This window comes from Centroberyx affinis, unplaced genomic scaffold (assembly GCF_046629955.1).
Source record: "Centroberyx affinis isolate AG114_WGS23_722 - 3 ecotype Tasmania unplaced genomic scaffold, CSIRO-AGI_Caff_v1 ptg009274l_1, whole genome shotgun sequence".
Taxonomy (NCBI): domain Eukaryota; kingdom Metazoa; phylum Chordata; class Actinopteri; order Beryciformes; family Berycidae; genus Centroberyx; species Centroberyx affinis.
This window is the reverse complement of record NW_027284472.1, coordinates 1-23617: the sequence shown is the minus strand read 5'-3', so window position 1 is coordinate 23617 and position 23617 is coordinate 1. Positions and strand designations below refer to the sequence as shown.

Genomic DNA, 23617 nt, shown 5'->3' with positions numbered 1-23617 from the left:
TTGTGTGCTTCTTGTTGTCATTTATTTTTTGTTGCATTTTTCTAAATGATGTCAGCTTAGTTTTTGTCTTTTTTTTTTTTTCCTTTTTTGTTATTGTTTGTTTTTCTCCTTAAGTTGAGGGGAGGTCCATTGTATAAGGCTGTTGCTTCTTGACCTCCTGTCACATCTTTTATTTTTTTCATCATCTGGATTTTATGCAGTTTTATGGGTATGCAAATAAAAAAAACCCCCAAAAAAACAGCATTACTAGGTTTGAGAAACAGCAGAACAGGCACTGTATATTGTTGTGTTTCAGGTTTGGCAATCAGCATAATCAATAACATACGTGAAGATTTAAGATGAGAATATTGTTCTGACCTTTTTGTGTCAAGCTAATTATTCTAAAATTTCATTTCAGCCAGTGTTGAAACGCTGAGAAAATCCTCTAGTGCCTTAAAGAACAAAGACAAACCAGGTACAAGACTTCAATTGAATATGATTTGGAATTCTTTTCATTTAGTGACATATTTCTGAACATCCATCCTTTGTGTGTGTGTATGTACATTTCTGTGTGTAACTGTGTGTGTGTGTGTGTGTGTGTGTGTGTGTGTGTGTCTCCAGAGTTGCATTTGCTGTCACTGAAGAAGAGGAAGCCTCGCTCCATGCTGCCCCTCAGCACGTCCATGGACCACCGGTCCAAAGAGGAGCTGCTGCAGGACTGCATCACTCTGGCCACAGTCACCAACAGCCAGGGTGAGAGAGCAGCAGCTGGGGCAGAGTGTAGTTCAGTTTCTCAGTTTGCACCATGATAAAATACAGGAGCAATCAGAATCAGCTTTATTGGCCAAGTATGTACACATACAAGGAATTTGACTCCGGTTTTCTGTTGCTCTCAATGTACTTACACAGAATAAATATACAGCTAAAAACAAGGACAACAAGATGAACAGAGGTGAACCTAAACATTTAACTGCTATGTACAACGTAAACAACACTAGGGCAATAGTGCAATAGTGCAAAGTGACAGAATTACAGAGGCTACGTTTACAGGCACAGTAACCTGTAACCTGTGTAGTGTGATATGGTATTGATGATGTCTGATATCAATATAATTCAGAATTAGCTTCAATGAGATTTAAATAACGGGGCACCAGATAACAGACAGTCTCATCTGAAGGACTGAATTCTCAGCTTGTTCAGACATGGCTATCTAAGCCCTCATGTAAAGATGAAGAAATTGAATAATGCAAAAAACTATTATATAAAACATCACAGTTACATATAACAGTGGTTCTCAACCAGGGGTCCTTGAGGGGGTTCCAGGGGGTCCCCAGCAAATGGATGAAATGTTAAACCTCAGCATTATTTCATTTACAAGAAGTTAACACAATTAGAGAATGTAGAAGAATTACTATTTTGATCATAGTTTCCCTGTTATCTCTCTACCTATAATACAGATAATCATGGGATTCTGGACAAAATCATATCTAACAATCAAAATATTCTCAGACTTGGGTTCGAGAGTCAAAATCTCATCGAATGGGGGGTCCGTGGCTCTAATGTGGGCTAAATTAGGGGTCCTTGATATGAAAAAGGTTGAGAATCACAGTTACATATAAAACAAGAGATATGCCTTGGAGTCCACCACAATGTGATGACCAAGGTTTCATGAGTCTGTAGCAAAGATTTCTCCTGTTTTTTTTGGACACATTCCAGTGTGTCTCACCCCAGACTCTCTGACTCTCTGGGGATTAACAGAGACAGGGCTGAGTGTTGGAGTTTTATGGCTGTTTACCAGGTCTGTTCATTGATACCATCTTTTAAGGGGTGGAAATGAGGTAATTTATGTTGAGGTCAGAGCCCTTTCCTTTCGACCTCACAGTCCCCCGCCCCCCCCCCAACAGTGCTGATCTGTTATCAGGAGGAAACTCACAGAAAAAAGATGCAAAAGGGGATCTGCTTGTAGGATTAAGGTCTTATTCAGGTTAAGCTGTTTACATAACCTTTTGATACTTTTTGATATTGCCTGCATTTGGCTGATGGCTGCTGGTAATTCCCTACCCTGCTGTATTTTCTAACGAACTGTAACTGGCTCCAGCACACTGATTTGTTTTATGATCCTTTGAAAACGGGTGCGATTTATCCAGACTCGATGAGGAAAAAACGTTTTGTAAATGAAAATGAGCCTCAGTAAAGAGATGTAATGCTGCTTTGTGTCTGCTAACTTTGTCTTTGGTGCTACATTGGCCGTGAACGCACCGTCAAGAGTCAGTGACGCGTGCAATGCATTCTGGTTGTTGTAGGATTCCCCCTAAAGAGCGATATGGGGAATCTACAGCCGTTTTCTCAGTTTTCTCTGGTCATAGGGCTCCAATTTAAAAAATAATTGCACATTTCTACTACATGGGTGACCTAGTTTTAATAAATCACCATATTCACAGCAGTGAAATAGGCCTTTAACATGTATGTGTGTGTGTGTGTGTGTGTGTGTGTGTGTGTGTGTGTGTGTGTGTGTGTGTGTCTTTGTGGTCTCCAGCGCCCCCAGCAGGCTGCACCCCAGGCCAGGGAGAGCACATCCACCTGGGCCTCTTCTCCGACAGACAGGCCCTCTACCGCATGTTTGAGGCGGAGGGTAGGAACAACTCCCATCTAGCTGCTTTCCCTTTCCCTTTTCCATACCTTTTTTTTAGTAGTTACACTAACTTAAATCCTTTTTTATAGATATATAGATAGATTTTATAGATAGCTTTGATGTGCTCTCATGTGTTACATGTCCTCTCTCTCTTTCTCTTCATGTCCCTCAACAATTAATTTTCTGTTGTCCACTTTCTTATTCTGCCAGTTCACACTTCCAGAACTTTGATTTGATGTTTTGCCAAGCTTTTCTTCTTTATTTTCTTAAATTCAAATCCAGGTAGTCTTAAAAAGTCTTAAATTTGTCTCTCTGAAACCTGCAGATACCCTGAACATGCACACTGTGCGCACACTTATTTGCATACTTATAAAACACTTATTACACACTCTGCGCGTGTGGTATAAACAGTGGTGGAAAGTAACTAAGTATATTTACTCAAGTACTGTACTTAAGTACAATTTTGAGGTACTTGTACTTTACTTGAGTATTTCCATTTTATGCTACTTTGTACTTATACTCCACTACATTTTAGAGGGAAATATTGTACTTTTTACTCCATTACATTTATTTCACAGCTATAGTTACTAGTTACTTTTCAGATCAATATTTTATATTTAAAACATTTGATCATCTTTATAAAATAACTATAAAATAGCATTGTTATAGTTTAGACTACCCAAAAGTATAGCTAAATTGTTAAGATTAGCTTCACGTTGACAACTTTAAAATGCTGCTTACATGTACATGTCTGTCAATAAATCAGTATTAATATTCCAATAATTTATGAAAAATATAACTCTCTAAATGGGGACAGTTTGCATAATGAGTACGTTTACTTTGATACTCTAAGTACATTTTGCTGCCAATACTTATGTACTTTTACTTAAGTAAGATTTTGAATGCAGGACTTTTACTTGTAATGGAGTATCTTTACATTGTTGTATTGCTACTTTTACTGAAGTAAAAGATCTCAGTACTTCTTCCACCACTGGGTATAAATCACAGCACCGGATTAATGTGACATGTGAAGAAGCTTAATATCCACATTGTTTAAACTCCTGCAGATTAGCCTCTCACGCTGCAGATGTTCAGTGTTTCAAGTCATTCAGTCCTCATGATCCTGTCCTCTTGATGTTCAGAGGAGGGCCATGTGGAGGCCGGTCACTGTGACTCGGTGATATACCTGAGGCTGTGGAGCGGAGACCTGGAGGGGGCGCTGCAGGCCGCCACAGAGAGAGGAGAGCTGAGCGATCACCTCCTGTCTGTCGCTCCTATGGGTAAAGTTCACAAAACCCCTCACCTCCGTCCACTAAATCTGCCATTTGTGATTGAGTATTCCGAATTCTTGTATTCTTTATGTTGATTTGAAGTTAAGCCTTAGCTGATACTCTGAACCTCAGATATTATGCAAATTGCTTGACTACTGTTACAGTGTGTTCAGGTAGTTTGAGAACAGATTTCTATACAAATGGCTTTGCAAGTGTGCACCAATTAGGAAGGGGTTTCCTCTAGAGCAGTGATTCTCCACCTTTTTCATATCGAGGACCCCTAATTTAGTCCACATTAGGGCCATGGACCCCCATTTAATCAGATTCTGTCACTCAAACCCAAATCTGAGACTGTTTTTATTGTCAGATATGATTTTGTCCAGAATTCCCTGACTATCTGTATTGTAGGCAGAGAGATAACAGAGAAACTATGACCAAAACAGTCATTCTCTACATTCTCGAATTGTGTTAACTTCTTGTAAATGAAATAATGGTGAAGTTTAACAATTCATTAATTTACTGGGGACCCCCTGGTACCCACTCAAGGACCCCCTGGTGGTCCCCGGACCCCACGTGGAGAACCACTGCTCTAGAGGTTTGGGGACAAAAAATACTTTCCACCGCAATATTGTAATAATAGGTTGATGCCAAGTATTAATGACTGATTTTAAAGTTGAAACTTTCAGATGAAGAACCAAAATAAAGTTGTGTTTTTTACATACAAACGATATAAAATACAAGTAAGTACAATATTGGGGGCTCTCAAAGTATTGATAATATGTACTAGGAGCTCTCTAATTATTGTGATAATATTGTATGGTGAGAATATTGAATCGTGAGTTCTCCAAGTATCGTGATAATATGGTATTGAGATAATATTGTATCATGAGCCCTTCAAGTATCGGCATAATATTGTACGGTGATGATATTGTATCGGGAGTTCTCCAAATATTGCAGTAATATTGATCGTCCTGTCCCGGTGTCTCTCCCCCCCCCCCAGCGGGGTTCGAGGTGTGGTGCCGCACGGTGGAGGCCTATGTGAAGCAGCTGTGTCTGCAGGAGCAGTACCTGAAGGCCGCCTCCCACCTGCTGTCCGTCAACAAGCTGTACGAGGCGGTGGAGCTGCTGCAGGCGCACAAGCTCTACAGGTAGGGGTGGGAATCACAGAGTAACTCACGATACGATACTATCACGATATGTTGCCCATGATAACGATGGTATCACGATACAGCGATTCTGCGATACTTGATATATTGCAAGACAATTCATCTACGATAAATCACGATATCTGTGTGACTGAAGAAGAAAAAATACCCCTAAAAAGGCAAAAAGCAGCAACTGTGGTGCCTCTCTGATTTGCTTTCCCCCGCTGTCCGCCATTTTCCCCTCTGTGAGTTATTCGTCAGCAAGTTAGTTAACTTCCGTTCACTTTACCCTCATTCATTTGATAAGCGCCACCGCGAGGAGTCATTAAGTAGTGACTCTGGTAAGTCAAAATGTTAACAGGCTTAATGCGGGGAATCCGTTTAGAGCGCCCGCATGTTTTAATAAAAATATCGATATTTGGCGCCAGTGTATCGATAACGTATCACAAGAGGAAGTATGACGATATATTCCAGTATCGATATACCCCTATCTACAGATGGGTCGGACGGGACCGACGGGCTCATGTGTGAACACTGTTATAACCTCATACTGTGATGAACTGAGTTGTGCTCAGACAGAGAGTCGAGGTGCTGCCTATAAAAACATCAGTAAAGAAAACAAAAAAGTTAGGCAACACTCGCTCAGTGGAAAAATATAGACCATTTTGTTTTTTCCCTACTGAATCCTTTTTCTTTTTCTGCTGCAATGTTTCATCTCTTTTTTTTTTTCTTCATTCCTGATCGCATCCCCACGTTATTTTGGTTTAAATGTGTTGGTAATTTAGTTTAGTTTATTATTTTATTTGACAGGGACAGTGCATATTAATAACATTTCTGAAAATATGCCAGAGTTAGCCGAAAAGGCTAATTTTCATCTGTAGTCCCTGGGCAGGCGATAGTTGAAAGCACAAACGTTAAGAATAAAAACATTGGAAATACAATCAACGATAAAAATTGTGAAAAATATGCAGATACAAACAGAGCCTGCACTACATAGAGACAAGAAAGACAGCTCTTATAACACACAAAATCAACAATAGCATGACAACAATCAACAAATAGCATGACGACACAGTGTTAGTCCTGGTGAAGTGTGGATATTATGTACAGAGCCTATGATAAGCAAGAGCAGCTCTTACACTAAGCATAATAATGACAAATAAGACAGTAAACAACAGGAAAACACCTCCCTGTTCTAGTGTTCACAAGTTTGATTTCTAATAAGCCAGGCTGGCTCTTAATGTTGTGGAGGAGGAATGGTAATTGGCTCAGTTTCTTATGTGTTGCGGTAAGTTGTTCCAATCCTGAGAGGCTCTGACAGAAAAAGCAGATTGGCCAAAACTACTTTGTCTTCTAGGAGTTAGACAATCTCCTCTAGCTGTTGCTCTAGTAGTTCGGCTGGTTTTTAATGTGATGTAAGTACAGAGTGGTGGAGGAGCCATATTGTGTAATACCTTGAAAACAAGACAGTCTACTGTATTTAAACATGTTCTCCCAATGCCATAGACCTTATATATGTGTGTGTGTGTTGATGTCAGGGAGGCCATAGCGCTGGTGAAGGCCCGGCTGCCACCAGATGAGCCCGTCCTGAAGGAGCTGTACACCTCCTGGGCCGCCGTGCTGGAGAAGGACGGACATCTCTCCTCTGCTGCTAAATGGTAAGCAGTGGAAGAAGTTTGGTTATCTTTTTTCTCTCTCTCTTTCTCCTTTCCTGCTTATTAATGAATTTAGTCACAGTCCTGGGGCGCGTTCACACCTAGCATGTTTGGAGCGGTTTAATCAAAGTCTGGAGTGTCTGGAGTGATGAGAACAATGCCATTTGAACTCTGGTGGCGCCAAATATCGGCATTGTGATGTATGAAAATATAAGTGTCAGTCCTCTAACAAGAGAAATGCAGTGCGGTTTGTTCGGAGAGAGAGAATGTAATCTGAACCAAGTGCAGGAAACCACCTCAAAACGCAAGGGATTATGGGTAGGGGGAGACGGATGCAGTTCCTCATGCTTGGAAAGTCTAGCAGAACAAAATGAAGTCTGGACTGATGCTCATATTCAGCTATTTCTTCATGTGTTCTTAACTGGTATGAACACCACAGAAGAAGAGACTGACAAGTCCATCATGCTGAGCTAAAGTTACAGGAACTGCAATTTGTTTCGCATCACCTAGTGTGTGTGTTCTCGAAAGAGGCTTGTGACAGGGATAGAAAATAAATTACTTTTATGACACATTGCAAGCCTAATATACCGATGATTGACATCTCTTAATGGTTCTCTCCTTTGGCGCTGGAAAACTCTGGGGAAAATTTGACTGTTATTTCTTTCATTTCTTTGCCTGCCAGTTACCTGGCCGCCGGCGCCAGTTTCGACGCGGCCAAAGTCATCTCCAGGAAGAACGACGCCGCCTCGCTGCGGACGGCCGCCGGTCTGGCCAGGATCTGCGGGGAGGCCGGCCTGGCCCAGTCCCTGTCCCTGAGGTGCGCTAAAGACCTGGCTGCCGCTCAGGACTGGGCGGGAGCGCAGCAGGTCCTCGGCTCACAGGACGGCCTGCTGGTTAGTGGCACAACCAGCATCAATACACACTGCAGTATGCTAAACACTGTGACAGAGGTGGGGACTCGAATCACATGACTTGGACTAGAGTCAGATTCAAGTCACAATTTTAATTGCTTGAGACTTGATTCATGAAGAAAATACCCGAGACTTGACTTGACTTGCTCTGGTGACTTGGAGCTTGACTTTGATGACTTTGACCTTGAAAAGGTTTCTAAAGTCTTGACAAAAGATCTTGTTACACCAGACAATTAAATTTAAATTCTGTTTTCTGAATTTGTATAGAATAATGAATGATGATCATTAGAGCTGCAACGATTAATCGATTAATCGATTAGTTGTCAACTATTAAATTAATCACCAACTATTTTGATAATCGATTAATCGGTTTGAGTAATTTTTTAAGAAAAATAAGTCAAAATTCTCCGATTCCAGCTTCTTAAATGTGAATATTTTCTGGTTTCTTTCCTCCTCTATGACAGTAAACTGAATATCTTTTGGGTTGTGGACAAAACAAGACATTTGAGGACGTCATCTTGGGCTTTGGGAAACACTGATCCACATTTTTCACCATTTTCTGACATTTTATAGACCAAACAACTAATCGATTAATCGAGAAAATAATCGACAGATTAATCGACAATGAAAATAATCCTTAGTTGCAGCCCTAGTGATCATTTCTTTAAGATATTAAATTGGTAATGGACTTTTGATTTGTTCTGATTTAGACTTGACTTGAGACTTGTGCTTCAAGACTTGAGACTGACTTGGGACTCGAGCAAAGTTGACTTGGTCACACAAAATGGGATTATCAACAATATATGGCATAACTAAATGAAAACAGTCTTACAAGTAGGGCTGGGTGATATGGTTGAAATCAATATGATAATCACAAGGATTTTTCTCGATATCAATATATATCACGATATGGTTCATGTATGCAAAATCACGTTAAATAATCAAATGAATGTTCATCTCATTGAACCGAATGGTAATTTTAGGTGTGATGTCAAACAAAACAGAAATATTCAAATAATATTCCTACCATACCTCATTTTATGAGAGTTTTTAAGTAAAATTTGCTTGTCATCATCAATTTAGACAGCAGAAATGTGTGTCACGATATCAAAATATCTTCATATCATCATGATATGATTCCACTGAAAGACGATAAACGATGATATTGAATTATCGCCCAGCCCTACTTAACAAGTCTCACTTTTGACGATGACTTTGTTCATCATTTGTTGGCTTTCTGAAACCTGCAGATTTCCCTGTAAATCAGCATATTAATGTAAAATCCCCTTAATGATATGCTGAATGTTTTTCTGCAGGTCCACAGGCTGCATCTCTGTGTCACTGAGCTGCTGACCGTCCTGCTGGCAGAGTCACAGGTTGTGACTTGGTCCTGCGTCTCCCATCACTCCTGGGCTTCAGCGGGCGAGCGGCACCTCGGCATCCAAGACCGGATAAGAGAAGTGTGGCAGGAGGAGTTCGGTGTTTCGGAAAGTTCGGCGGCACAAGGCGGCGTCACGGCTCTGCTGCAGGAGCTGAAGGCCGTGGAGAGTCCGCAGCCCACCGCTAACAATCCACTCAAACAGGTGCTGAGCCATGGAACACCTTTTACTTTCTTCTTTAGTTTTTTTTTTTTCCTCTTGCTTTCCATTTAAAACTGATCGACAGCGGAGGAAAACAACGCTCCAGGTTCATTTAGATGTTTATAAGGAGAGAGAAGAAGAGAAGTCAGAAAATCTCAACTCCTGAGAATTACAGCTGATCAAAACAAAAACAATCCAGAGTTTCTCTTATCAACCATCGGCTGCTTGGAAAGGTGCGATGCAGTTTGCCTGTTTTGATTCATAAGATTGTCTAATCAGACTGAGGTTAGGACAGACAGAGAAATCAAGTTCCATAGTGCTGAAATGATTAGTCCATTGATGGAAAATAAATCGATTATAATTTTGGTAATCGGTTAATCGTTTTAGTCATTTATCAGTAAAAATATCAAACCTTTGCTGGTTATAACTTCACAAATACCAAGATTTACTTGTTTTTCTCCTTTTATAAAATGAGTACTCAGCAATTTGAAGAGTCACTTAGGGCTCTGATAACTTTCTTAACATTTTTACAGACTAAATGATTAATCGATTAATTGAAAAAAGAAATGATGATGAAAATAATCGTTAATTCCAGCCCTAAAGACTTCACCAGGTGATTACAGTGCGGCGGGAAACCCTTTCTTTCTCTCTTTTGTTTCACCTTTTGTTTTGCTGTCATTCTCTGTCTTTTCATTGTGCCTTTTAACTTTTTCTGACTTTCTTTTGTTGTCTTTCTGTCTGTCTGCCCCCCCCCCCTCCCCCCTCCTCAGGTCCTGGTACATTCCTCCTTACACCTGACCCAGGCGGTGTTGAACTGGTTGGTGGAGGATGATGGAGAGTTAATAAAGGAGTTGTGGCAGGCGGTCGCCCGGCTGAGAGACGCCGGACACTTCTCTGCCTCTGCGGCGCTCTGCAGGCTGCTGTTCCCTGATGGTAGGCTGCAGTCTGTCTGTCTAACAGTCAGCCAATCAGAGGCTGAATGCCAGTCTTACCAGATTTGTTTACATTTCTATGGTTACAGTGCTGCTGAGCTATTTTTGTTGGCGGAAGCTTGTAAATAATTTTTACATTTGTAGTAAAATCATTTTAACTCAACATTTCTCGTGAAATGATTCATGCCTTTTAGAGCTGCGACGATCAATCGATTAGTTGTCAATTATTAAATTAATCGCCAACTAATTTGATAATCGATTAATCCGTTTGAGTAATTTTTTAAGAAAAATAAGTCATAGAGGAGTAAAGTTTCTTTACTCCTCTATGACAGTAAACTGAATATCTTTGGGTTGTGGACAAAACAAGACATTTGAGGACGTCATCTTGGGCTTTGGGAAACACTGATCCACATTTTTCACCATTTTCTGACATTTTATAGACCAAACAACTAATCGATTAATCGAGAAAATAATCGACAGATTAATCGACAATGAAAATAATCGTTAGTTGCAGCCCTAATGCCTTTGGTACATACCAGTGAAATAAGACGTCATGGTCATGATTGCAAAATAAGCCCCAACAATGTGAATCAAGACTTTGACACAAAGCTCTGCGGAGCTTAATTTGCCCAACTCACTGTACATTATCTCTTACTTAACAAGCTCTCGCTCTCTCTCTCCCTCTCCCTCTCTCTCTCTCTCTCTCTGTCTCTCTCTCTCTCTCTCAGGTGATGTCAGTGTTTGTTCCCGGAAATATCCCAAAGTGTTGCGTCATACGGAAGAACGAGCCAAAGCTGCTGCCGACAGTCTGCAGGCGTTTGTGCATTACCACCTTCTGTACGAAAGCTGGTGGAGCCACAGCTCCCCGAGTCAGGCATCAGCCGAGAGCAACTCAACCGGCAACCAGGAGTCAACAGAGAGCAACTCATCCGGCAACCAAGAGTCAACAGAGAGCAAATCAGCCGGCAACCAGGAGTCAACAGAGAGCAAATCAGCTGGCAACCAGGAGTCAACAGAGAGCAACTCATCCGGCAACCAGGAGTCAACAGAGAGCAAATCAGCTGGCAACCAGGAGTCAACAGAGAGCAAATCAGCTGGCAACCAGGAGTCAACAGAGAGCAACTCAGCCGGCAACCAGGAGTCAATAGAGAGCAACTCAGCCGGCAACCAGGAGTCAATCCATGAAAGCCACAACGGACTTGCCTCCTCAGTGGCTGACGGCCAGACCGGCGACTCGGTGAACGGCAAAGTGGAGAACGGGGATCCGTCAGAGTCAGGAGTGCGGGTTTACCCGGCGACTCGGACCGGCGCCGATGACAAAGTAGACTTCGAAGCCTCTGCGCTTCTGTCCGAGGCGCACGCCGCCTGCCAGGCCACGCAGAGGGCCGTGGCAGAGATCCAGGAGCGGCTGGCGGCCATGGTGTCGCGGCACAGCCGAGCCCAGGGAGGACAGCTCGACCCCGGGGAGAAGAACCGGGCGGACGCTCCCGACCGGCTCTCCACCGGCCCGGGCTCCGCTGAGGCCGGGACACGGTATGAGATAAACTCTTCTGATTCACATTCCCTTGTTCCTTCCTTCTTTTTTGTATTTGAATTGTGATGTTTGAGTTTGATCGTCTAGAGCGTAAGAAAATCATTCAAAACACACTGTGTAACTGGAAGGTTTCATTCCCAAAACTCTATGCGATATCTCAAATTTGGAAAAAAAAATGACTGAAATTCATCAGTCCATATTTCAAAAACACAGATGATTGAGCAACTATTTTGAGAGCAAAGGTCTTCAGCCTCTAGCTTTAATAGAAGGATAATCAGCATCAATTTACCTGTGATTACAGTTTTGTAAGAGGCTTTACAGAGGCTTTATTTTTCAGAGGTTGGATATCTCACTGTGGAGTGAAACTCTTCAATGTGATTCACATTTGTTTATATTTCTCTTTGTTTAAAAGCAAGCACATATGACAAAAATGTATATTATTTTCTGTGTAGCATCTGCTTTTCTAAGTAGAATCAGTCCACATTCAATTTCCTCAGTAAGTAGACTGGTAGGAAAAACTGCCATGCCTTTTTTTATTATTGTTGTTATTTCTGGAAAGCTTACTTTTTGTCTCCTGGGTGTATTTGTGAGGCCATCTAGTGTATGTGATGTAGTCTAACATGGTACAATATTGCAGCTGACAACTGTGCAGTGTCATTTAGAGTGACTTTCAAAGCAACTGCATTATGAATATGAACAGTTTTGTATTGCTGGTGGAGAGCAGCCTGGGATGTAAAGTTGAGGAGTGGATTTTTATTTTAATTTGGAGTATTATTATTACTTTGTCTCAAGATTTCAGGTGTTATAGCCACCTGACTGCCTTGGGTTTTGTGTGTTTTCCTGATCACATCTCCAACAGTTAAATGTCTTATTGATTTACGCATCTGCCTTCCCCCCCCCCCCCCCAGACCTGATGACCAGGAGTCCCTGCTCTCCTTGTCCTCCAAGATGACAGAGTACCACAAGCAGCTGTCTGAGCTGCCCGACACAGTCAAGGTACAACTGCTGTGCAAACCTCTTCTGTGTGACTGTAGGAGGGGGGGTGAGAGGGGCTGGTGTCCCACTTGTTGGTACACATCTTTGCATGCACTCTTAAGGCAGAGGTGGGGACTCGAGTCACATGACTGGGACTCGAGTCATGATTTGAATTGCTTGGGACTTGACTTGCATAAAGAGAAGATCTGAGACTTGACTTGGGTTCTGGTGACTTGGGACTTGACTCTGACTTGTACTTTGATGACTTGAAAAGGTTTCTAAAGTCTCGACTTGAGATCTTGTGTTTGTGTAAATCAGTGATTCTCAACCTTTTTCATATCAAGGACCCTTAATTTAGTCGGACCCCCATTTGATGAGATTTTGTCTTTTGAACCCAAAATTGAGAATATTTTTTATTGTTAGACATGCTATTGTCCAGAATCCCATGACTATCTGTATTGTAGGTAGAGATAACAGAGAAACTATGATCAAAATAATCATTCTCTAATTGTGTTAACGTCTTGTAATAATGGTGAGGTTTAACAATTCATCAATTTGCTAGGGACCCCCTGGAACCCCCTCAAGGACCCCTGGTGGTCCGCGGACCCCATGTTGAGAACCACTGGTGTAAATGACTTAGAATTTAAATTCAGTCGTCTGCTGGAACAAATCTCATCACTTTCAATCTGTTTTCTGAATTTGTATGGAATGATTGAATTTATTGAAGTTGAAACTGATTATAGAAATCAAACTCATGATGCTCTTACCAAGTTTTTATCCTATTAAACCCATATTGCATTGAAAAGTCCTAGATATTTAGTTTTCTTTAAGATATTAAATTGATACTGGACTCTTGATTTGTTCTGACTTGACTTGCTGTTCTACATTTAGACTTGAGACTTGACATTATTGACACCTCTGGCGCTTTCACACTGAGCATGTTTGGAGCCGTTTATTTGAACTCTGGAGCGTTTACTCCTGTATTTTCATTTCATTTGGACTCTGACAGAGATTTCCCCTCTCTGCCCCTGTTGTATCTCAGATGTTTCCTCACCCGGACGTCCTGGAGTGCTGCCTGGTTCTCCTGCACTTCGGCAGGCATTCGGCCTCCGTCTCCCGCTCCCTGCAGGACGAGGCCAAGGATCTGCTCCGCAAACACGCAACCAGCGGCTCCGTCCTGAAAGCCTCCCGGCAGTTCCTCACCTGAGCGTTCCAGTTTTTGTTTTTGTTTTAAGGAAAAGAAAAGCCAAGGAGAAAGAGAAGCACTTATATTGTACAACTATTGAATAAAATCTTTCGTTACAAAATGATACGCAGGCGGCCTCTTGACTGAGTTTGTTGGATTCTACACCCAGAGGAGACTGAAGGTCATTCTATCAAGAGAAATGGGTTACCTTTTTTTAGATTGAAGTATCAAACCTTGAGGAGGAAAATCTGTCTTTTTACCGTGACAGTATATGCACTCCAGTACCATCTGTACAGAAATTGCAGCTTATTGGTTTCCAGGTTGTGGAGGAAAGGCTTTTGGATGTTTGAAACACACACAGTGAAGGAGGGGAGGAACCTTTTTTCTTAATTAAACTATTATCTGTGAGCCGTCCTGTAAGGGTTCTTGAGAAATCCCCATGCTAATAAACATCTCCAGTTGGCCTCATGGGGGCGCAATGTGACTGGTACAAATCATCCAAGCTGCAAAGGACAACTTCTCAACCTGAAGACTGGTTCAAACTTCTCAGTCTGATCTGAAAAGAGCATTTTGATGCAGAGATCAGTAAAGTATCACATGGCAATTCCCATAAAAGTATATGAGAAGCCCCTTCTAGTAGTCCTATGAGTGTGAACAGTAACAGCAGGCATTGAGATATGAAATTCTCCAGGGTAGTCAGACAGTTTTTCAAAACTTCTGATTTCAGCGATTGGATTAAATCTGAAAATTGGGCATTTCAAAATAGATAAATCGGGATTCTGATCAGATTTGGATTTGGTAATCCAATCCTACTTTTTAATGAAGCTTCAACATTGTGATTGTGTTTTTCAAAACTCAAAGTCAGAGAATAGTTTTGAGTTTTGATGCCAAAAATCTTGATTAGAAACATGAAAGGAAAACCAAACAACTAAAATAGTCTTTTCATCTTGAATAGACGGGGTTGTTTCTGAAAGCCATGCATTTGCCCAAAATTTAGATTTAGTAAAAAAAAATCCTGTTTTTATCTTAAATTACCCTCTATCTAACCAACCTTTATTGCCACCTAAAAGTTAACATGTTACCTTGAGTAAAACACAGAGTTTTAGAAAACAGGGTTCTGCTTCTGAGGTATGGAGGATGTGAAAATTGTGTTAAAATACTTTTCATTCTCACAACGTGGGAAGGGAATTAACTTAACAGCTAAATGCCATTTTACAGTTAAGTTGGCCTATTCTATCAGACATTTTGACAGGTCAACTCTATGGGAATTTACCTGATAAAATTGCTGAAGTGTTTGTTTTAGCGATGGACAAGTTGTTTTTCTGCCCTGAACACAAAACTTCAACCACAGAAACTGACAAAATATTTCAGTCCAGGACTTTTTTGACTTGCTTGGTATTCTTTGAAGTTGTGATAAAGGGCTATACAAATAAATTAAGTTTAACTTGGTGAATCCAACAGTGATTATTATACATGATTGTTCTGTGGTCACAGTAATACTGTGTCACATAAATGATAAAACAGGTTGTGTTTGTCGGTGTGTGGCCAAAAAGACAGATCAAATACTTAACTTTTACATTCAAAATAGAAAACAATTTAATATACAACTGTTTAAAACAATGCATAATGTAAAAACAATATCAACCACAACATCTGTGTAAACTTGACGAACAATTTTGGTGGTGGGATGGGGAGGGGATGGAGGGGATGGGGGGATGGGGGCGGGCAAATGTACAGAACAGCAGCAGAACGCCCATTTAAACACATTCAGATCCATGGACAGACAGACAGACACTTCACACCCATCTTTAAAAGTCGCTTTCAGTGGAAAAAGGCTAAAACATTTTTTTTTTTGTCATCAAAATTGTACATTTTAATTCACATGCCCTTCCAGCGTAACTTAAAATGCAATCCCTGTAACAAGCAAGGAGTCCCATCCATGAGAGCGACACACACACACACACACGCACACACACACACACACGGAGCGGGGCGGCGCGTGACGATCGAGTCGAAACTGAAGTTATCTGTGAAGCTTCCTGTAAAAAGCCGGTTCGCCTGAAAACGGAGGCAGCGGAGCACTCAAAAATGCTGCGCTGCTGAAATCACAGTATAATACAGGAGCTGGTCCCATGCTGCCACAAGAAGGGTATCGCTATAATGCTGTAAAAAAAAGGGATTTAAAAATAAAAAAAAAAAAAAGAGAGAGAGAGAGACAAAGTTTTATGAATATATGGCCATATACTCAGTAAAAGCGACTAAAATGAAATGAGGGAGCCAGTGAAGGATCCACTGGAGCGAAGTGAATCACGAGTCCATTTTGAAGCGAGTCCATTCTGCAGCCAAGTCAGTCGATCAGAAAGGGAAAATGTAAAGAAAGTGATTTTTTTTTTTTCTTCCTCTTGTTTTGGGATTGAGTGGAGTGGAGTGAAGGGAAAGGGGCGGGGGGGGGTAGGGGTGGATTCGGGGTAAGGAGAATGATTTGCTGGTCGGGTTAAAACAAGTGCGTATTCCACTTGAGGCGCTGGGCTGGGCTGGGCGGGCGGTCAGTGCTTGTTGTTGGTCTCCTCCTGGCCGGAGCTGGAGATGCCGTTCTGCGGTTGGGTGGAGCCGGAGCCCAGGCCGTACAACCTCCCACAATACTTTGCGTCGTCGATGTTGTCTTCAAAAAACAGCTAAGAAGAGAGATTGGGGGGAGAAAAAAAAATGTGCGAGATTTCAAATATCAAAAACTGTTAAGTACTATCCTCGCTTACAGTGTGTATACTATAGAAACAAACATGCTACCTGACTAGGACTGCCGTAATACACAGGTATCAGTTTCAATTATAAAACAATAGCACGGAAACAAAATAATAATAATCAAAAGAGAGTAAAACCTAAAACTACAGCCTAAAATAATATATATATATATATATAACACTGAAGGTTAAAGTTTGAAATGCACTACTGTAAACTTTGCTATACATTTTTTTCAAACATCTACTAATAGTTCCTCTGAGGAGGTCCAAATTTAGGGAAAAGGGTTAAAGACAACTCATCAGACCGTATGATTTTTCCAGGTCTTGTTATGTTACACCAGGTTATGTATGTCATGACATCATGTGTGCGTCGGCCCTGAATATAAGCGGTTTACAAATAGCAGCCCTGCCATAAAGACCAACTTTTGTTCAGACAAATTATTGATTTTTGATTGATTAAGCACCAATCCTGTCAGGTTGTCAACTGCTGATCCTCTTTGCCGATGCAGTCTGTCCATGTTTGACATGTCAAGACTTTCCAGACTGTTCCCCGTGCTGCATGCAGCTACAATGTGACCACTGACTATCTGACCTCTTTGAACTATGTTAATTGCCTCATGTTACTTTGAAAACTCACATAAAAGTGGTGATTGTCAGACCTCTTTTTAAAGCTGACAATTACTGCTAATTGAAAGTCACCTTTATATAACGTGCCTGTGTGGCTGCCTTTGTAATTTGTTACTTTTTCATGCAGTGTTTCCATTGTTTTGTCCACTTCATGAACTCAGGAGGCTAGAGTTAAGGAAGATGCTTCTGAGGCGTCTAAAAAACCTGAAGCTTCCCTTGGAGCTTTATTTGTGACCCTCTTTGAAACCTCTCTAAGAGAAGAGTGTGTGACCGTACCTCTTTCTATAAGAAAAGTGTGTGTGACCGTACGTCTTTCTATAAGAAAAGTGTGTGTGACCGTACCTCTTTCATCCTGAAGAAAGCCATGCCGGTGAGCAGTGAGTCCGATCCGGCCTGATGCTGCCTCCCAATCCTCTTCAGCTCCAACTGGTCTGCCACTTCCTGTAGCCCTCCCTGCACAAACACAAACACAAACACACACACACACACACACACACCAGTCAGCCTATTCAAGCTTCATTTTGACTGGGCAATATACGCATTTTCAGGTACACAAGTGGATCCGAAATGAATATTTTGCCAGCCCAGTAAAATTTTGAGATGACAACATTTGAAAGCCTCGGTTATATACAGTCTTCGGTCTTTGCCTGTTCTCAAACTTTGTCCCTGCTGGCCACCGTACACTCTCTCTGACCGTGAGTCAATCAAATCAAAGCAAAACAATGGCTCTGTATCAAACAGGCTCCTGATCGGCTGCCTGTTATTTGTCAAAACATTGGTTTGTGCTGCGTTTCAGCAGAAAGTGCAGACTCTGCAGTCGGACTTGCGGGCCGTGATCGTTGTTTTACCTTTAGGTTCTTGCAGCTCTTCATTAAGTATTTGACATCGTAGATTGCGGGGAAGAACAGGTTGAGGATCTGGAAGAAGTCGTGCTCCTCCTCTGGGAGCCGTGCGTCCGTTAGGAGCTTCACCAGGTAGCCGAAGTCGTAGCCGCTGCCAAGCACAGAAAGAGGATTTATTACAGTTCGGTCTGCAGAAACAACATTACACTGACGCACTGATGTCAGGCAGATCAAACTAAGACATTGTAAGAATTTTTTATGTCTGTTCTGCCAATAATTTGATGTGAAAAATGGAACATCACCTCCTTAAAACAACAGGGGTTACAAGTATTGATATCAATTCTGAATTGTAAAAAAAAAAGGTAAAATTGCTATGTATTGGTGTTTTTTTTTTCTTACTAGGTTTCTTGGTAGAGAGGCAAGAGTCTGAAGCTGTATTCAAGACCTTTTAAAGCCTTGGATTTAGATTTCTAAAATTTCTAAAATTTTAAGATTCATAAAAGCGGAGTCCTTCGAATTGGCATGAGCCAATCACAACAGACACACAGACAGAGGACTAACCAACCTGTGGAAGGAGAGCCACTTGACGTTTTCGCACAGCACCAGGCCGGAGGTCATGAGCAGCTCAGCGAAGTAGAGCGTGTCGATTCCCTCTTCTTCGTGCTTTTTGAACTGGAGGCCGGAGTTCTGCAGCAGGTCGATGGAGTCCTGCGAGTACATGTCCTCTCTGCGGAGACACACAAAGACAACTGCAGATTCAGATACGATGCCCGACCCGTGACAGCTGGTAGGATTTTGGCACGAATTCAGAGGGAGAGTCTCAAAGTGGGAGAGAAGGCGGGCCAATGTAAAAAGGCATCAAGAATGATTTTATTTTAGGTGTAGGTTTCTGTATTTTATCTCTTTGTTCATTGTAGTTATATGTCCTGTTGTAAGGACTGGGCAATATTTCAACATCAGCTTTTATCGTCAATAGAATCATATTGTAATGAAATAATACTTCTATAGTAGTTCTTGTGATACACAATTCTGTCTAAATTAAAGATAAAAAGCAAATATTAATAAAAAAATCGCTCACAAAATGAGACCTGAAACAAGTTACAGAATTTACAATTACAGTGTTTTGTCACTTTATATTACCATCAATTTGATTATTTAACGTGATTTTTCATGTTAGTGGATATCGTTATATATTGATATCAAAACAATTTATGATTATCTTGATATTATGCTTGTCCATATTCGCCAACTGGTCGCTGAAAGACACGATAAAGATTTGATCTTAAACAAGAAACATTACATGAGATGAGGGGTCCAATTTTCTTACCCAGCTGCAAATTTAAAAAAAAAAACTGCTTTGGAATTGGAAAATAAACCAAAACCTGTGTGGAAGATAGCGTCTCCAGTTTCCAGTGAGGTTAAGGTTAGGACTGGGACTATTTATACATTTTAGGTAAAAAATGATCGGCAGTTGTAGCTTGGCCAGAACAGAAGAAACCAACTTTCTCATCCACTGCTCCAATACTCAGTGGTCGCTTCCTCTATTTTACCAACTTGCGTCATTTTAAATAACGGTTGGCTCTGTAGTAGCAAATGGGATTCGAATGCCCATTTCCTAGTCTGATCATGTACACTGTCTGTACACTGTCTGTACACCGAAAAAGATGGAGAAGCAGAGTGGGAAGTTTCAGAAGTAAAAGCTACTATATTTTGACCACTACCCTACCAACACTTTAGCAGTTAACCAACCATCATTTGGAGGTCCTATATTATTCTAAAAAAATCTAGCTGGCTGGTAAAATTGTGAAAGAGGCTGGTAAGATGATCTAGTTTTCCAGCAATTTGGGCAGGTAACCAACCATTATTCTGAGGTCTAATTCTAAATGTTAGTTGGCTGATAAAATAGCAAAGATGACTGGTGAATTTTGGGATACACTAGCCACTGTGCCAGATGGAGGAAAAAAAAAAGTGAGTTTCCGGCCCTGTGGAAAGTAAGGGACCACCTACGTGAGGTTGAACTTGAAGTTGAACTGCCACGTCGTCGTGCCGGGCGGATAGTCTCCGTCCTCGTTCATGAACGTTAGCCCCAGCTGGATGATCTTCAGGAGGTCGACGTTACACCTCAGCAGCTGGTACTGGTAGTCTACTGTGCTGCGAAACTCGCCTATTGGTCGGACCACCACTCCGGGGAACTCTGTGTCCTGGTGGAAAATAAGACATCGTTAAAAGAAAAATCCACCCTCGGCTCCTCTTAAACTGTTAGATATCATCAGTGTGTGATGTGCAATTTACATTCCAGGAGGTTTTGTTAGTGATAAATTTGTATAATTTAGGCATCCTTTTTGTTGAATCCACTTTCCCTCAGCCTGTCTCATCTACTTCTACTTCCGTAAGAGATTTCCTACATTTCCCAGAATGCCGTTCAACAACCCCCACAGAAGGGGCCTGAACTTGTTGCTTTCAGCTGTGGGTTATAGGTGTAGATAGAAAGAGAAATAGTGATAGTGACAGTGCAGTAAGAGCAAGAGAGAGTGTTTTTCCAGTAGAGAAAAAGCAAGAGTCCTTCCCTCCACCCTCCCTCCTTTACTCAAAACACAACCACCTGTCTTGTGGCTGCATTGCATTCTGGTCTATCTCCTGCTCCTGTGGGTGGAGAAATTGGTCTCTAGAAAGAAGCCCTCGGTCTTTGATTCTGAGGGACGGATCGCTAAAACATTCCCCGACGCCACGTTGTCTGCGTTCGGCCAGTTTTACGAAAAATACACCACACCACCAAACAACAAAATGGACCCAGAAATGTACGGTGCATCACCAATAGCTGTTTTTTTAACAGTCCTAAAGTGTTTTAGGGTTAGTGGACTTTTCCTGTAATTCAACTTTCGTTTGTTCAATCGTTTGTCCAACCATCCCAATGACACAACTCACCATGTTGTTGTGCTATTTTAAACATTACATTAATTGTCCAAAGGGGAACGCGGGCAAAGACACCGATCAGATCAGACGATCACATTTTGGCAAAACTTTTCAAATTTACAATGACCGGTCCAAGGGGAGGCACTACGATTACAATTAGGTCAAAGCAAGGTGACAAATTTGTTACCAATTGGCTGTGAGGGGAACTGCTTCATTCATGGGAACAACATAATATTTACTGTTGCCTTGTTTGATTCTGTTTTGCCCCGGTGCAGCTCAATAGGTACAGCGTGACACACAACACTGTCGGGGTTCGAGGTTAATGTATATTTTTTTATTTGTATAAAACATCCACCAATGACATATGACGTTAAATGCCAAAGGCTCTGTCTGACAATTTTTTCATCCCAGGACCTTGCTCTAGAAAGTTGTATGTGCACACTTCTACTCAATTATATAGCAAACCGGACGCCATTCCCTCTTAGTATCACCAACATCATCTGACTCTTCCCAAAAAGACCGTCTCTTACCATGGCGATGTAATTGTAGCTTTGAATAATCTGCCGGATCTTCCTCATTTCCTCCTCCACGTTGCTCGCCCATACTTCACAGATTATCTGACTGGAATCTGCAAGTGCGGCTGGCATTTTGGCAGATCAGGGAAAAGGACTGAAAACCCCAATGATCCTAAGGCGCTCTTGGGGGGGGGGGGCAGTCTGATGAAGAAAGTCAAGTCTGGAGGAGATGAAAAGACGAGACAAGGGTTAGTGAACGCATTCAAAACTCACCTCACTTACCAGGATTATCAGTTAGACAGCGATGCAAAGTATGAGGCATAACTGAGTGTACAACCATGTGTAAAGACTGAATATTTTCATACAAAAGAAAAAAAGAGAAAAACAAGGAAGACTGCTCGCTAGCTGCCTGGTTACCACAAGACTTGGCATAACAACCAATACAGATACTTGGCTGAAACTACCCATTGCATAATGTGTGTTATGATGTACATTGATGTCTGTTTTCTATCCCCTGTAACACCTAAGGTTGGGTATCGAGAACCTGTGCCGAATTGCATAGTGGCTCCTGATTGGTCCGCGCCAAAAACTGATAAGCTCCTGGACTAGTGTTACTGCTATCGGTTCTTCAAGGAATAAATCCACCCTGGCAATGTATACTGTATCCTATCTCTTCTCCTTTTACTTCAGTTAGGGATTTTGTATGTTTCCCAGAATGCCTTTTCGACAACCCCCAAAGGACTTGTTGCATTCAGCTGTGGGTTATACATGTAGCTAAATGGAGAGAGTAATAATTGTAGTGGCAGCGATAGCATAGTAAGAGAGGAAGAGTTCCCAGTTGTGAAAAAGTGAGAGTCCACCTGTCTTGTGGCTGCACTGGTGGGAGAAATTGGTCTCTCTGCCTCTTCTACAATGAATTACTCCTGTATGATTGTTGAACGTCGGTGCAAAATGGGAGAGTCTAGAAAGAAGCCCTTGCTCTGATACCAAAACCTGACGTTTGCTATTGTTTTAGATATCTAGATTAAACATTTTCTGCTATCAAACTCCACTGCAGCTGCTCTGCAAATATCTTGATGGAACGTTACACCGTCTATGTTTAGCCAGGTATCCATGGAAATAAGAAACATACATCATCAAACAACAAAATAGGCACAGAAATGCAAGGTGCATCGCTGATAGCTGCTTTTCAACAGTGTTTTAGGGTGGATTTACCCTTTACACTAACCTTACAAACTTCCCAAAAGCACTGAATCTAGCTGAGCCCATCCAACCACATGATTATCTCCATATAAAATCAGATTCACACACTGAATGACCAGAATCCTCTTCCATCATTACGCTGAAATGAGGATGCTGACCTCGGGAATCACCTGCCAGGTCAAATCCCAGCTGAACCTCTGACTGCAGCCAGCTGGCGAAACGTAGCTACAAACCCGGAGTGCAAAACCCGCCTAACCTTTTTGAATCCGGCTTGTTGGGTTAAGAGGAAAGGACAAGCGTGGTGGTGAGCTAGCTAAGCTGTGCCCAGCAAAACGCCGCTACCTATGAGCTGCCCAAGCTAATATCTGGCTAGCAAGCGGCAAGCTTTACCGTTTACGTCCATACAGCAGCGGCTACGCAGCTACGCAGCTACAGCAATAGCTTAGCAGGCTAGCTTGATAAAACACAGCGTTTCAGCTCCCGTTGACTGCTGAATGCGCCACAGCAACCGCCTACACTTGTAAATATGACAGAATAGTTATGTGAAGATAATAAACCACAAAAACACGGCTTACCTGAGGCGCTGGTGGGAATTTTCTCGACGTTACCTGCTGCTAACGTCGTTAGCGCCTCCGTCAACTGAAGCGGAAGTCAAAGAATCAACAGCGGAAGCGCACCGAGAAAAAGCGTCGTAATTGTTTCTTTATGAAAAACGAAATTTGTAGAAAAATACATACAAGCAGACATTTAAAAAAGTGTACACGGTAATAATTCGGCATACGTTTTAAAGTTGACTCACTTTTTTATGTTAATACATTTAAGAGAGAATAGAAGTATTTTCTGAAGCAGGCCGTGCATTTCATATGCATCATATTTGCATTTGTGAATATGATATTTACCAAGTACAATGACAATGTTTACTAAATGTTCTAGCGAATTAACCCCACGCTCAAAATAATTATAAATATCTGATTAC

General features: G+C 41.6%; 2 protein-coding genes across 3 annotated transcripts; one reads left to right on the top strand and one right to left on the bottom strand.

Moving 5' to 3' along the window:
- The first annotated feature begins 400 nt into the window (after positions 1 to 400).
- Positions 401 to 13930, top strand: LOC139640385 (gem-associated protein 5-like). Its single transcript, XM_071514583.1, has 12 exons — positions 401 to 454; positions 601 to 732; positions 2516 to 2611; positions 3754 to 3891; positions 4883 to 5030; positions 6566 to 6685; positions 7365 to 7575; positions 8910 to 9176; positions 9944 to 10106; positions 10834 to 11638; positions 12548 to 12635; positions 13657 to 13930. Exons 2-12 carry the CDS (start codon positions 642 to 644, stop codon positions 13819 to 13821), a joined length of 2292 nt encoding a protein of 763 aa, XP_071370684.1. The 5' UTR covers positions 401 to 454; positions 601 to 641; the 3' UTR covers positions 13822 to 13930.
- A 1497-nt stretch (positions 13931 to 15427) lies between these two features.
- On the bottom strand, positions 15428 to 21616 carry cnot8 (CCR4-NOT transcription complex, subunit 8). Of its 2 annotated transcripts, XM_071514581.1 has the most exons (6): positions 21454 to 21616; positions 20018 to 20211; positions 18576 to 18737; positions 18017 to 18161; positions 17511 to 17621; positions 15428 to 16475 (listed from the first exon to the last, which is right to left on the bottom strand). In XM_071514581.1, exons 1-6 carry the CDS (start codon positions 21568 to 21570, stop codon positions 16347 to 16349), a joined length of 858 nt encoding a protein of 285 aa, XP_071370682.1. In that variant the 5' UTR covers positions 21571 to 21616; the 3' UTR covers positions 15428 to 16346. The 2 variants fall into 2 exon arrangements, with proteins under 2 accessions (XP_071370682.1, XP_071370683.1); XM_071514582.1 differs by lacking the exon at positions 18576 to 18737.
- Positions 21617 to 23617: the final 2001 nt, after the last annotated feature.

Coding starts and splice junctions, on each gene's coding strand:
- cnot8 (XM_071514581.1), bottom strand. CDS start 21,570: ATGCCAGCCGCACTTGCAGATTCCAGTCAGATAATCTGTGAAGTATGG. Junction 17,622..18,016: donor AGAGCTGCAAGAACCTAAAG/GTAAAACAACGA, acceptor GTGTTTGTGCAG/GGAGGGCTACAGGAAGTGGC. Junction 16,476..17,510: donor CTTTCTTCAGGATGAAAGAG/GTACGGTCACAC, acceptor CTCTCTTCTTAG/CTGTTTTTTGAAGACAACAT.
- LOC139640385 (XM_071514583.1), top strand. CDS start 642: ATGCTGCCCCTCAGCACGTCCATGGACCACCGGTCCAAAGAGGAGCTG. Junction 5,031..6,565: donor CAGGCGCACAAGCTCTACAG/GTAGGGGTGGGA, acceptor TGTTGATGTCAG/GGAGGCCATAGCGCTGGTGA. Junction 9,177..9,943: donor CTAACAATCCACTCAAACAG/GTGCTGAGCCAT, acceptor CCCCCTCCTCAG/GTCCTGGTACATTCCTCCTT.